Genomic DNA, 13069 nt, shown 5'->3' on the forward strand with positions numbered 1-13069 from the left:
TTGATGATGGTGTGCGAGTTGACCACCGGCTCCCAAATTATAAAGCCCCATCTCCGCACACTAGCATAGGCAGCTTGCCGAGGTGCATATCCAAAATTCCAAATGAAGTTGTATGAACTGTCCTGTATTGTCTTTATAAATCATGTATATTGCAAGGCACGACAATGACAGTAGATTAGTGGCTTGACTCATTGATCATTAAATAAGTGTTTTAGTGGTGCATGGTTATTTTATTTTCATCACTTTTTCAGTAGAACATTGAACGTAGTACCCCTATACAGTCCACTAGCCTAGCCTCACAGTTTAGCACCAGCACACTACAAATATTTCACTTTGTTTTCCCCAAACTAAACCACGTTGCCAACATGATGGTCTCGATTTGGGCAACCGAGAAGGCCAGTGATTTTGTCAGAATATCAATCCCAGCAAGCAAGCCTTTAATTACATATAGAAGCTCTATAATTAATTGTATTTTTGTTTATATTATATTTGAATACGGTAAAGTTTAGGCCCCAGCCGATATTTCATTCGAGGCTCTACATTTCTGGAGACGGCCATGTAGATATACCATTACTATTATACGTCTCAGTCAAATTAACAAGACTCGATAATTTTAGTAGCTAACATGAATAATGGTGATTGATTGATAAATAAAAAATTAATTAATGCAAAACTAGCTTATGTCTCCTAGAACCGCTTATACTATCTCCATTCTCTTTTATAAGGCGCAGTTGGACATGATACTGTCTTCCAAATTACATTTTGACTATTTTTTATATTTATAAATTTATAATAATCTAATAGTTCATTTAGTTACAAATCTAATCATACCAAGTTTATATTATAATAATTCAAAATTATTAGCTAAATTATTGGTGAGAGATTTTAAAGTTTAAATCTTGATATGTGTGTGCCTTTTATAAAAGAGAATGGAGGAAGTATTTAATATAAATTTTGAATGATATTAGAATGCGCTATATTGTATGACCGAAGGAGTAATAATTATTATATGTCCTATACCAATTAAATAGACTTGCTATGTATAAATATAAGGCCAGTTTTAGTGGAGAGTTTCATGACATTATCTCTAAGACTGCCATGTCATGTGAAATGATGATGAAATACCCACTCTTGATCGAGAATTTTATTTCATAGTTTTATAGGCATTTAATTTCAAGACTCATAGAGAGTTGGTAATCGTGCTAAAAGAGTTTCGTCAAGATAAAACTCATTTTCCTCTCTCTTCTTAAATACACCGCCACGTCATCAAAAAAGCCTATGTGACAACCTATTTAATGCAAATAAAACTCACATGAAACTCTTAGAGCAAGTATTACAGTGGGTTGTAAGCCAGCTAAATGCTGAGGTGGATGAGAGAAGGGATGAGAGAGAGGAGAAGCAGACTGTAAGCTTATAGCTAGCTTAGGCACATGAACCAAGAAACTTTGTGAGAGAGATAAGTGAGTCATGTATTAATAGTGAATAGCTAACTATTGTATGGGTGAGTTGGGAGAAGATTGCAAGGAACCTTACATCTAGCAAGTGAGCTGTATTTTAAACTTTTTCTTATTGAGACTGGCCTAAGGCTAGTCTCAATGTATGTTTCATGAGAATATCATACACATTAAATAGGATGCCACATAAGTAAAATTGCTGACTTGGCAGAGCCAAGATGACACATGAGTTTCATCTCCATGAAACTCATATGGCTCGGTTACTTAGTTTATAGTCTTCGTAACTGTGCCATAAAACTATGCATTGAGACTGACCTAATTTATCTCCTTCGCGAGAATGCGCTAATTACATTATTATATATGACGATTGAGTAATTATTATATGTCTGAGATTAATTAAATGTACTTGGTATGTCTAAATTCCGTTCTTGTACGTTTGTCTTGTATACGTTTGTCTCTTTCCTTCGTGGTTTTTTCTTTGACACAAGGGTCCTTCGTGCTTTAGGCCTTGTTTAGTTTCGAAAAGTGAAAAGTTTTCGGTATTGTAGCAATTTCGTTTGTTTGTGACAAATATTATCCAATCATGGACTAACTAGGATCAAAAGATTCGTTTCGTGATTTCCAACTAAACTGTGTAATTAGTTTTTATTTTTGTCTATATTTAATGTTTCATGCATGTGCCACAAGATTCGATGTGACGGGAATCTTGAAAACTTTTTGGTTTTCAGAGTGAACTAAACAAGGCTTTACTCACCTCCTGTCCCCCTCTCCCTGTGCCCATCGTAATAAAAATAAAATCAATAATAGAGAGAGAGAGGAGGTAGCAACAGCGGTTGCTTAATCCTTTCCTTTTCCTCCTCTTATCTCCAGGGCATCCCAAGAGGCGGAAAGGGAGGAGCGGAGCGGCGAATTCTTGTTTTTTTTTCCAAGACAAGATGTCTTCTCCAAGCAAGCGCCGGGAGATGGACCTCATGAAGCTGTGAGGATTCTGGTGGCGTGTTTCGGTGATTTTTCTATGGGATTTCGATGGGGATTCCTTGATCTGCGTTTCTACTGCCTGTTGATGCCTGCAGGATGATGAGCGACTACAAGGTGGAGATGGTGAACGATGGGATGCAGGAGTTCTTTGTTGAATTTCGTGGGCCTAACGAAAGTACGGATTTTAACGCAAAAGGCCGGATTTAGGTTTTCTTTCTAGGGCCGATGATTCTGTAGCTCCTGATTTATGATCTATATAGACCGAAGTGCAAGTTTTCAGAAAGTTCAGAATTTTTTCTGATCAGTGTGGCATTTAGCTTCCACTGTTTGAGATTAAAGATAGATTTGATCAGATCCCAAATTTAACATGTTGCTGAGCTGCTTTTGCTGCATATGCTGTCTTTACTATCTGAATGCTCCACTTTAAGCTTCAGTCTTGTCCTGCACTAGTGATTTAGGAGGACTGGCTGCACTATCTGAAGGATACTTTGCTGAATTCAATAGGCATTTATCAAGGAGGTGTATGGAGGGTTAGAGTAGAGCTGCCAGATGCGTATCCTTACAAATCCCCATCGATTGGTTTCATCAATAAGATATATCACCCAAATGTCGATGAGATGTGAGTACTTTTGAACTCAATGATGTGTTACTTTGCCAATTCAAACCACGATAACAATCTTAGCTCCTAACCACTTTTGGATGAATGCAAACTGCAGGTCTGGTTCAGTCTGTTTGGATGTCATCAACCAGACATGGAGCCCAATGTTTGGTAAGATTGGTCTTTGCATTTCATTATTAGTATGGACAACCAGTTAATTGTCTCCATGCCTTATCTGTATACAGTTAGAGCTCCATGTCCTGTACTCAGTTATAACAGGGTTAGCTTTGAACCTATGGTGATATTTGCAGATCTTGTCAATGTGTTTGAGGTCTTCCTTCCACAACTTCTGTTATATCCTAATCCTTCTGATCCATTAAATGGAGATGCAGCTGCGTTGATGATGCGTGATCGCCCTGCTTATGAACAAAAAGTGAAAGGTAATACACTATGTACTAGTGTATGTTTATTACTGCCTTGTTCTAAACTTGCTTGGAGATTTATTAAAACATTTATCAGTGACATTGAAAGTTGGGATACTATGTACTGAATTTTGTTTGCAGTTCGCACTCCATTGTGAACTAGTAGAATGTGGGATAATTCATCTCCTTGACATACATGGACTGATCAATTTAATTTACCTCACTACATTGATTTTGATGGCAAACAAATATCTTCAAGAATACTTCAATACTGGTTTTAGGTATGAACTAAAAAGAACTTCGAAAGAATGTGTTGGTTTATTGTAGGCGCTCTATTGTGTGTGCAATGATTATTTCAGTATACCTAAGTAATACTGCTCACACGTCTCAGTGGCCGCCCCCGCCCTGCTCTCATGCTGCGTCTGCTCTGCTCTTGTGCTGCCAACTGAGCGTGAGAGAGACATCAGACAACCACTGAGCAAGATGGTGTTCGGTGGGATGAGCAGGTTTGTCTGATTGGAATGAGTGAGCTGCCGAGCTCATCCCGAATCTTACCCGTATAATATTCCCTTTGAGGCATTGCTCCGCTCTGCTCGTTCTGCAACCAAACAGCCGTGAAAACAGGATGGAATGGCTCGATCCTGGTTTGCTCCTCAATCAAACATATCCTAAGCTACCGTGTGGTCTGAGTTAGTTTCAGAACTGGAGGTCCATAAAATTGTTTAGTTGCCTAGATGAGCAGGTCCCTGCATCTTGTTGGGACTTGGAATGGCACAGAATTTGCTGTTTTATTCTTGATGGGATCAGGGGACACTGCAATGGGTTCATTTGATTTCAGTCATCGAAGGCCTCATTTAAAATTTGAATACATAAGGAATTTAAGTAGAGAAATAATCAACCAGCCAGGCTGACACTTTGCATAATGTGTTTAGCTATTAATAAGAGCTTAATTGTTTCCAGTGGTTCCTCTACCAGAATATTGTTCCAGCCAATCGTTGGTCAAGTGGAACATAACCATTTTTGGCATTTATTGAATTGCACTCTCTTCCTTGGTTTCTTTTTTATGTTTATTAATACTGAATCACTGTCTTCCTCAGTACTTGAAAGCTCAGTTTTCCTTTCACATTTTTCTCTAGAATACTGCGAAAAATATGCCAAACCAGAGGATGCTGGTGTCATCCCAGAAGACAAATCCAGTGACGAAGAGCTGAGTGAAGATGAAAATGACTCGGGTGATGAGGAGATAATGGGCAAACCAGATCCATAGTCAAGTACCTATACCTGTAATCTGCCCACAATGTTTATTGCAGCAACTGCAATTAAACAGTCCTCGAACGTTCCCGTGCAGTCTGAATGCCATGTAAATAAACTGCAATTTCACGTTCGCTAATGTTATTTCCATCTCCAGTTGACAATTGGATTTCCAGCATCGCTGCTATGTCCTCATATCATGAGTGTAGATTTGTGCATGTGAATTGGCTGGATGTTTTAATATCTGTGCAATCTTTAGCTGAAGCAAATTCCTCCATAATTCAGATGATGTTGGCGTAGACCTTTTTCAGTCAGTGCATAGCTAATGCGCTATTTGAGATATTGACCGAGGATGCCAGTCTATTTGTTTGTCTAATAAGCCATGGCTAAAGTACTGTTTGCTGATTTTCGCTGATTTATTGTGCGAGAAAAATATTATTGAAGGCAGATTTGGCAGAACAAGCCAGCAATCTGCCGATGCATTGAACTTATAACCTGTTCAATTATTGTGGGGATTAGTGCTTCATCAGTGTTGCATTGTGGGGATTTTAATGCTCCATCAATTTGTCATTATGGAAATTCCTCCTTTTCTTTAGAAGTTACACGAAATTAGGATATGCTTGTATTGTACTCCCTTCATTTTAAATTGTAAGTCATTTCAAGAATTTTGGAGAGTCAAATTATCTTATGTTTGACTAAATTTATATGATAAAATAATTATTATGATACTAACTAAATATCATTAGATTCTTTCTTAATTATATTTTTATAATATACTCATTTTATGTTACAAACTTAGTATTTCTCTTTGTGATTTTGGTCAAACTTGAAAATGCTTTAACTCTCTAAGATTTTTGGAATGATTTACAATTTGGAATGGAGTGAGTAAGAAGTAGGAAAGAGATTAAAAAGTGAATGCATGGAAATTTCCTTTTTTTAAATTGAAAAGTAGTAGCACATTGAGAGTTGACCTTGATGATACATATAGTAATACTATATGCAAATCAACATGCAAGTAATTGGCATCGTGCGCTCTAGGCGGATATCAGAAGCCACATGGAACATGCAAGTAATTGGTATCAATCCGTTAGCATCGTGCGCTCTAGTTTCTGGTTTGGTGAGCCACGCTTGATCCGCTGGGGGCGCCCATCGCCCAGAGCAAGCAAGCCGTCTCCTCACTCACATGGCAAGAATGGCGTGGCGAGTGGCACTCGCCGCGGCCGTCCTCCTGTGCGCGACCGCGGGGCCGGCCCTGGGGGCGAAGCGGGCGCGCATCCCGGACGACCTGCGCGACGTGGTAGACGACGAGGAGGACGACGAGTGGCGCCATTACGGCGCGCCCTCCTCTCGTGGCCAGGGCCGCGGCGACGGCCCGCCGCCTGACCTTTCAAAGATGGATCCGGCCGCCCTCCAGGCCGAGCTCCTCCGCGGCCAAACTGGCCCGTCGTTCGGCTTCGTGAAGCTCCGCCCTGGCACCGCCCGCTCACGGGTACGGATCCCTCGACTTCGATCGCCGCGACGGCCGCGCTCTCGTCGCCTCGTTTGACCGTGTCGTTAAAAATTCTGTTTTTTTTTAATTATTTCAGGAGGATGTGGTGGGGATTGCGACGAGGTGGAGCAATGTGCTGCGGACGGGATCGGTGGACGCCAAATTCGTGGCGGTTAATTTCGGAACGCTCATGTTCACCATGGAGAGAGGGCGAGACATTCTAGAGGTTTGTGCTACCTTCCTGAAAGATTGGTCATTTTCTTACATTAGTGGCGGGGGGGGGGGGGGGGGGGGGGGGGAGGCGCAGACCAGTGGCCTTTTGATCTGAAAATTAATTGGTGGTCTTCATCTGACCAGTTCACCTGAAAGATTAGACGTTAAGAAAAAAAGTGAGCAACTTAGTTCAACAATCTCATTCACGCTGTGGACTCGCTAGGTTCTTGGTGATGTGGATTGCAGTTAGCTTTCCCTGAATTTGTGTTGGCTACATATCATACTCATACTGATATGCTTCGTCACCACTGCCTAGTGCCTAGCACGAGCTGGATAAGTTTTCATCATTTCATGGTAATCTGTGCATGGTCTTTGGCCTGAAAATCTATATGAAAATTAGACGAAATCACAGGTCTACTCATGTCTATTTATCCCATGACTCGTTCACTTGACTGTTATTAGCTCAATGGTAGATAGCACACTTTGTCATTGGTGAAAGTGATGGCACTTCTGTAGCCATCCTACCATCTCTTTAGGACGACCATTCTATCATTTTCAGAGGCTCAGTGCACATCATGTAAATTTGAGGACTGAAACAACCTAGAAACATGATTTCCTTTCAGATTTGCAGATAAGATTCGCTTTCCTTTCCAGCCTGCTCAAATGTTCATAATTCTTTTTTTTTCTTTGGTATCAGCTGAAGGAGTTTATCCTGAGTCAGCCCGAGGCCTATGAATTTAAGATCGGTGATCAAATTTTCCGCAGGCCTGGAGACCCACCCCTGGACCAAGTTCTTGATAAGCCACAGAAAAAGAAACAAGTTCCTCATAAGCCACAGAAAAAGAAGCGTCATAAGTCTAGAGATGAACTGTAGATTCATTTGCTAATTTGCTCTACATGTCCTGTTCTTTTGTTCGTTCGTTCGTTCTCTTTCGTCTACTTCAGTTTTGCTCCCATAGCAGTTTTATCTTGTGCAATCTGACAAATTCACTGGTAGTACTACTCCTTGTCAAATGGTCTGTGTACTGCTGTAGTATTGTTATAACCACCGTGCTGTCCCATGACCACACCCATTCTGAATGCAAGAAGGCAACCGTCCTTGATCAGAGTCGTCTTCAGTCTCGGCACTGCCTGATGTTGCCCGTTGCTGTTTGTCGGTCCATTTCCTGCAGTCTGCTGTAGCCTTTTTGTAGAGGCTGTTAGGATCTCTGGACCATTTGAAGCCAAAACCCTGATCCAGAGAAGACGAGTGTACTGGCGACCAACAGCGACGTCCTTGCCCGTCACCGAAAGAGAAAGAGTAGCGTAGCGACCACCTGGCAACAGCGACGCCTGCCCCTGCCGCTGCCGCTTCCATTGCCATCATCTGCTGCCCATGCCCAACGCGGTGTCTCTTGTGCAAGGCACTGCACTGCACGCTGGCCACCCCTTTTGCCGCCGCCGGCCGAGGAGGCTTGGGATATCTGCAACCTACTGTTCCCTCCAACCATCCACAGCTCCGCACCTCCGCGTCACCTTGCCACACAAGGTGGCGCATGGCAAGCTAGATCCCCGGCGCCCATCCTTCCCAGATCAGGAAGAAGATACCAGTGGCCGGCTGGAAAAAAAAAATATCTCGGACTATCTGGCCCGCCTGCATGCGTTCTGGACCGCGCGCGCCCGGCCCTCCGGCGGCGGACAGGGCGGCACGGCGAGGGCCCAGGGCCAGTCCCAGCTCCCCCATGCCGGTGGCGTTCGCAGCTGGGGAACGAAACGCTCGGGCGTACGCGGACGCAACGCAAACCAGCCCTCGCGACACGTCGCGATCATGGGCGCGCCACGCGGACGCGGACGACGGGGCCCGCCCGGCGGCCGGGCACGGTGGGCGCCCACTTGCCACGGCGTTGATCGTCCAAGCACCTGGCCACCATCGATGCCCGATCCGACGGCGCTCCTGTGGAACTCTAGGACGTGCGCGTGTCGTCTGGCGTGTCTTGTTGAGTGCTGGCCAACCTCTTGTGCTTCCTTCCAAGCTTCCGCCGAATCAGACGATCGACAGAGGTCTAGCAGGTAGCGGTAGCAGCATCTGCTAGTAGTAGCAAGCTGGAGATAGGAGGAAATCGAGGCCGGAGACTTGTCTTGGCGACCAATGCAAGCACGATTATCTTGGGGCGGCGCCTTATAAGTTCTCTCCGCCCCTGGCTCGTCACTTCCACCGGAAGAAGAGACGCGCAGATAGCTGCTTCGCGGACCGAAAATCGCATCCATATATCAGCTACGCAGCTCGCGATCGTCGGAAGAAACTGACCAACGCCGTGCCGGGCGGCAGCACGTCTGTGCCTGCAACCGGAAACGTACGTGCAGTGTGCAGTCTTGTCCGTGGGTCCGGATCGAGAGAGCGCCAAGGAACTGGTGGTTGGGCTGTCGCAGGCACAACTTTGTTCTTTTGATCGATCGATGGGCGTCGCGTTCGGGTGCTTCGGAGGGTGCGTGCTGCAGAGCGACGGCGGCCGGCAAGGTACGCACCACTGCATCGACGTTCGTGCATTGTATTCGATCATGCATTTGCCATATTAATGGTGTGCCACGTACGACGTCGTACGTATAGTGGCGCATTTTGCCATGGTCACCACGGGGCGGCGGAGTCATTCAGCGCCGGTTGGCGTTGTGTCCGTGCATTCGTGCATGCGTGAAGCAGCACGCCAGAACACCCGTTAACAAATGTTGTCGCTTCGCTTTTACACATAGCAACGCACAACCTTGCTGTTACATATTGTCATTTCTGCATTGTTAAGCAACTCAACCCGCCATTTAAAATGCACCTGTAGATATCCAATATCCGTTCACGAACCCTACTAGCCCGTGTTGCACTATTAGAGGTCTCTAGACCAGGGGGGGAAAATGTGTGGTAGCATGTTCAAGTGTTTGCAATGCATCCACCAGCATCATCGTCAAGGTGGCTGGCTTATTAGATCGGTCCTTCATTCGATGCGTGCCTTCATCTCTGTTGGACAGTAGTATATACATGCATGTACGCATGGCACTTGATCTCTGTTGCTAACTTGTGTGTTGCGTTGGAATAATGCAGCAGTGCAGGACCCCAAGCCCGTGATGGAACCGTCGTCGAGCTTCGACTTCCGGGAGGAGTACACCAGCGCGTTCCGCACCGAGTCCTACAACGACTTCTGGGCGCGCGTCCTGGACATCACCCTCGCGCACGGCGCGGGGCTGGTGCCGCGCCCGGGCGGCGGCGGCGGCAATGGCGTCACGCCGTCCAAGCGCCTCCCCTCCTACCGCCTCTTCGCCGAGCAGCTCCTCGAGCCGGACCAGCGCGCCGTCCGCGCGGCCCTCGCCTCGCCCCGCAGCGGCAAGCTCCACCCCGGCGTGCGCGACCTCCTCGCCACCTACTACAACGAGACGGCCAGCGCGTCGTTCCTGTGCAGCCACCTCCTCAGGGACATCGAGCAGATCCGCCTCCGGTACCGCCCGCTCAAGACCACGCTCCGCAAGCTCGCCCGTGACGTCGGTGTGTCCAACCTCGCCGACGTCTCCGCGGCCCTCGGCCAGCCCTTCGCCGCGCTAGCCGTGTCGCAGGGCAAGCTCCGGCAGGTGCAGCTCAGCTCCGCCGACCTGCTCAGGAGCCTCGATGCCAGCAGGAAGAAGGCGCGGCTCCGGATCAAGAGCCTCGCCCGGCTCAGGCAGCTGCTCTCGGCTTCCTTCATCACCGTCGTCGCCGCCGTGGCCGTCGTGGGCGCGTTCATCGGCGTGCACATCCTGGCCGCGTTCGCGGCGTTCCCGATGATGTCGCCGGCCTGGCTGGGCCTCTTCTCCGGGCGGTCGGTGAGGCGAGCACTGGTGCAGCTGGAGGCCGCGGCCAAGGGCACGTACATACTGAACCGGGACATGGACACCATAAGCCGCCTCGTGGCGCGGCTGCGCGACGAGGGGGAGCACATGCTCGCGCTGCTGCAGCTGTGCGTGGAGCACCGCGCCGCGGCCGGGGAGAAGGGGAGGCTGGTACAGGAGGTGCTGAAGCAGCTGTGCAAGAACGAGGAGAGCTTTAGGCAGCAGCTGGATGACCTGGAGGAGCACCTCTTCCTGTGCTTCATGACCATCAACAAGGCCAGGAGCATGGTGATGAACTTCATAGCTGGCGCAGAGCAGAACTCTAGTTGACCACAAGGGAAAAAAATGTGCTTGTAGGACAGACTATAGCTTTGTATATACTAGTTTTTATTTCTCATCAGTAAAAAAAAGAGAAAAAAAAAGATAGGCTAAGATTTCGTAAAACTGGCCATTGCTTTTGGATTTTTTTTCTACGCATCAGGCAGCAGATTGCAACATTCCAAATAGTGACGCCTGATTAAGGGTTTTACTACATGCACCTGCATGTTAAATTTCAGTACTGCGAAGCTAAAAAAAAGCCACTCCAGTGGATTTTTGAAGATCCCAGAATACAGCATCACAGTACAACTAATGGGGCAAGTATACATTTGTGGCTTTACAAAACTTATGATTTGATAATACATGATAATCGAGCAGGTTTATGTCTGGTAGATGAATCATCATCCAATGGAGTAGGTAGGGAGTAAGATCAACCAGGTGAAATTCTCCCTTCAGGTATCTTTCTCTCCACTCGGCCAGTCCTCGATGGAGGCCAAATTATGTGGGTAACCCTCCCCTGAACAAGACCTAAGGGAATCTGAAAAGCAGCACAAATACAAAATGTCATGCTGATGCAGCATAATTTGTCACAAACATATGGTATTGGTTTCTTATAGTTGTTGTAATCATTTGTCTGAACTATCGACAAAGGATGCATTCTTTGGGAAACAGCCAGAAGCTCAAAATTGAAAGCCAGGAATGAATTGTGCCCAATTTATGCTTTCTAGTCATCTCATCCACTAACTGTTCACTAGTTGTACACCATGGACACACCTGAACTGATGATTACTGAAGAAAACTGCAGTGTCTGTCTAAACAAGCACACAACGAAGCTCATTGGTAGCAGCTTTATAACTCAATAGTTTCATACTTGGCAGTCAATGCAACTTTTTTTTTCCAGAAAAGGGACCAGATTTTGTTGCCAGTTCAATAGTCAAGAAAGATTGCAACACAACAACATAAATAGGAATAAATCACTGCAAGTTGTCGAGCCTAAAAAATTATCACCAACGACACAAAGTGTGTGCTCCTAACCTGAAGTGCACTAATGTGCTTGTGTGTTGTGATATAGGTTGTCCTGACTATCATAGTTTCGCTTTACTCCAGTAGTCCAGTTATGGCGTATCAATTTCATTTTCAGGCGAAAACTACAGAACAAGAAAAATGCTTTGAAAAGGCAACAAGAGACAATTTAGTATATTGCAATGACCACAGCTCCAATTGGCTAGAAAATTAAAGGATCATAGTGCTAAATAACCATGCAAATCTGAATGTTCTAAGATACCTATAGCATTATTCTAAGAGATTCCAACAAAGATGAATGCAAGACATATATATTGTCTAATGGTTAATGACATTTCCAACCCAGATGCTCCACAGTCCACATACACATATAGGCACCCAGTCTAACTTTATCAGGGGATGAGGGAAGCATCTCAGCACTTTCCCACAAAGGCACAGTTCGGTTCATATGGAACCTTGCCCTGGAACCGTTCCTGGCAGAAATGCCACTTGTATAATCTTTGATGGGCTGGAACTATTCCTGGGCAGGAATCCTCTAACCGAACGAGGCCAAAGGGAACACTGCAGGAGTTTCAGATTTTATATCAAGAAGCTAATGTTCAGATTCTTTCCATAAGCATCATTGCTGGTCACTGGCAACGACATTTTCCCAAATTTACCCCATCCTTACTTGAACAAAATCACATCACCATGTGAGAACTTGTACTGCTCAATGCACCTCTTTTCTGCTAAAACGAAATCACCTGGTTCCAACACCCTGGTCAGCACAAACCAGAAGACCAAACTATTTGAATATGGACTGCAGCATAGCCTAGTTGTCCATAGCCCAATTGATATGTACGAATTAAAATCATAATACCTCCCCAGACGCTGCTGGAGGCCGTAAACGTAGGATACATGGATTCGCCGGTCACCGAAGTGAAGGCCACATAGCGGTCGGAAATGGAGATGCCAATTACAACCGCCATTGCATTCCTCTTGGCTATTGACCAAAGATGGTTGTAGGTTCCCATGTTCAACTATCCAACTATCTAGTCACAAGGATAACGATAGCAACATTAATTGAAAAAAATAAAACTGAATAACACTGCAGGCTAATGAGTGAGGCATGCTAGAACTGCGTGTGATCAGGAATTCCTCCCGACAAACACTCAGATTCAACTTAGAGCATGTGGAATCAATCAAGACTTACCAGACGATGGTACCGATGGATTTACACGGATCCAGCTGAGGGGCGAGCAGACTCAGCCACTGGAGAAGCACCGGTACTACTTAAACTGCTGCAGAGTTATTACGGAGGAGACCGAGGTTTCCTCCGGAGAGGCGCCCGAGAAGAACAGCGGCGGGGCGCCGTTGTCGTGCTCGTCGGCGGCGCGGGGTTGGGGTTCGGGTTCGAGCGCCTCTTCAATCGGCGAAGACGGTGCGCACCCTACTTGAGGCCACACTAGCCGTCCGATCGCGCGACAACGGTGCAAATAAAAGCACGTTCTTTCGTTTC

At 45.9% G+C, this 13069-nt stretch overlaps 3 protein-coding genes and 1 long non-coding RNA gene across 7 annotated transcripts; 3 read left to right on the forward strand and 1 right to left on the reverse strand.

Annotated features, from left to right (window-relative positions):
- Positions 2224-4967, forward strand: LOC8085479 (ubiquitin-conjugating enzyme E2 4). The gene is made up of 6 exons (XM_002465809.2): positions 2224-2433; positions 2528-2607; positions 2937-3051; positions 3149-3201; positions 3342-3470; positions 4589-4967. The coding sequence occupies exons 1-6, from the start codon at positions 2390-2392 to the stop codon at positions 4717-4719; spliced, it is 552 nt and encodes a 183-aa protein (XP_002465854.1). The 5' UTR covers positions 2224-2389; the 3' UTR covers positions 4720-4967.
- LOC8085480 lies at positions 5608-7511 on the forward strand. The gene is made up of 3 exons (XM_021451435.1): positions 5608-6192; positions 6290-6418; positions 7103-7511. The coding sequence occupies exons 1-3, from the start codon at positions 5887-5889 to the stop codon at positions 7277-7279; spliced, it is 612 nt and encodes a 203-aa protein (XP_021307110.1). The 5' UTR covers positions 5608-5886; the 3' UTR covers positions 7280-7511.
- On the forward strand, positions 8611-10918 carry LOC8085481 (UPF0496 protein 3). 2 transcript variants are annotated; one of them, XM_002465811.2, is made up of 2 exons: positions 8611-8902; positions 9473-10918. In XM_002465811.2, exons 1-2 carry the CDS (start codon positions 8842-8844, stop codon positions 10558-10560), a joined length of 1149 nt encoding a protein of 382 aa, XP_002465856.1. In that variant the 5' UTR covers positions 8611-8841; the 3' UTR covers positions 10561-10918. The 2 variants fall into 2 exon arrangements, with proteins under 2 accessions (XP_002465856.1, XP_021320821.1); XM_021465146.1 differs by lacking the exon at positions 8611-8902 and adding an exon at positions 8937-9340.
- On the reverse strand, positions 10735-12997 carry LOC8085482. 3 transcript variants are annotated; one of them, XR_002455106.1, is made up of 4 exons: positions 12764-12997; positions 12431-12602; positions 12242-12314; positions 10799-11086 (listed from the first exon to the last, which is right to left on the reverse strand). It is a non-coding gene; the product is annotated as an uncharacterized LOC8085482 (long non-coding RNA). The 3 variants fall into 3 exon arrangements; XR_002455105.1 differs by having other exon boundaries at positions 12242-12328; positions 12764-12995; XR_002455104.1 differs by lacking the exon at positions 12242-12314 and having other exon boundaries at positions 10735-11086; positions 12764-12984.

The sequence above is a fragment of the Sorghum bicolor genome, chromosome 1, assembly GCF_000003195.3.
Source record: "Sorghum bicolor cultivar BTx623 chromosome 1, Sorghum_bicolor_NCBIv3, whole genome shotgun sequence".
In the NCBI taxonomy this organism is placed as follows: Eukaryota; Viridiplantae; Streptophyta; class Magnoliopsida; order Poales; family Poaceae; genus Sorghum; species Sorghum bicolor.

What these genes read in the sequence shown, in the direction of transcription:
- LOC8085480 (XM_021451435.1), top strand. Translation starts at nt 5,887, where the DNA reads ATGGCAAGAATGGCGTGGCGAGTGGCACTCGCCGCGGCCGTCCTCCTG. An exon ending in CTGGCACCGCCCGCTCACGG is followed by an intron (nt 6,193 to 6,289) that starts GTACGGATCCCT and finishes TAATTATTTCAG; the next exon opens with GAGGATGTGGTGGGGATTGC. An exon ending in GAGGGCGAGACATTCTAGAG is followed by an intron (nt 6,419 to 7,102) that starts GTTTGTGCTACC and finishes CTTTGGTATCAG; the next exon opens with CTGAAGGAGTTTATCCTGAG.
- LOC8085479 (XM_002465809.2), top strand. Translation starts at nt 2,390, where the DNA reads ATGTCTTCTCCAAGCAAGCGCCGGGAGATGGACCTCATGAAGCT. An exon ending in GAGATGGACCTCATGAAGCT is followed by an intron (nt 2,434 to 2,527) that starts GTGAGGATTCTG and finishes TGATGCCTGCAG; the next exon opens with GATGATGAGCGACTACAAGG. An exon ending in ATTTCGTGGGCCTAACGAAA is followed by an intron (nt 2,608 to 2,936) that starts GTACGGATTTTA and finishes TGAATTCAATAG; the next exon opens with GCATTTATCAAGGAGGTGTA.
- LOC8085481 (XM_002465811.2), top strand. Translation starts at nt 8,842, where the DNA reads ATGGGCGTCGCGTTCGGGTGCTTCGGAGGGTGCGTGCTGCAGAGCGAC. An exon ending in GAGCGACGGCGGCCGGCAAG is followed by an intron (nt 8,903 to 9,472) that starts GTACGCACCACT and finishes GGAATAATGCAG; the next exon opens with CAGTGCAGGACCCCAAGCCC.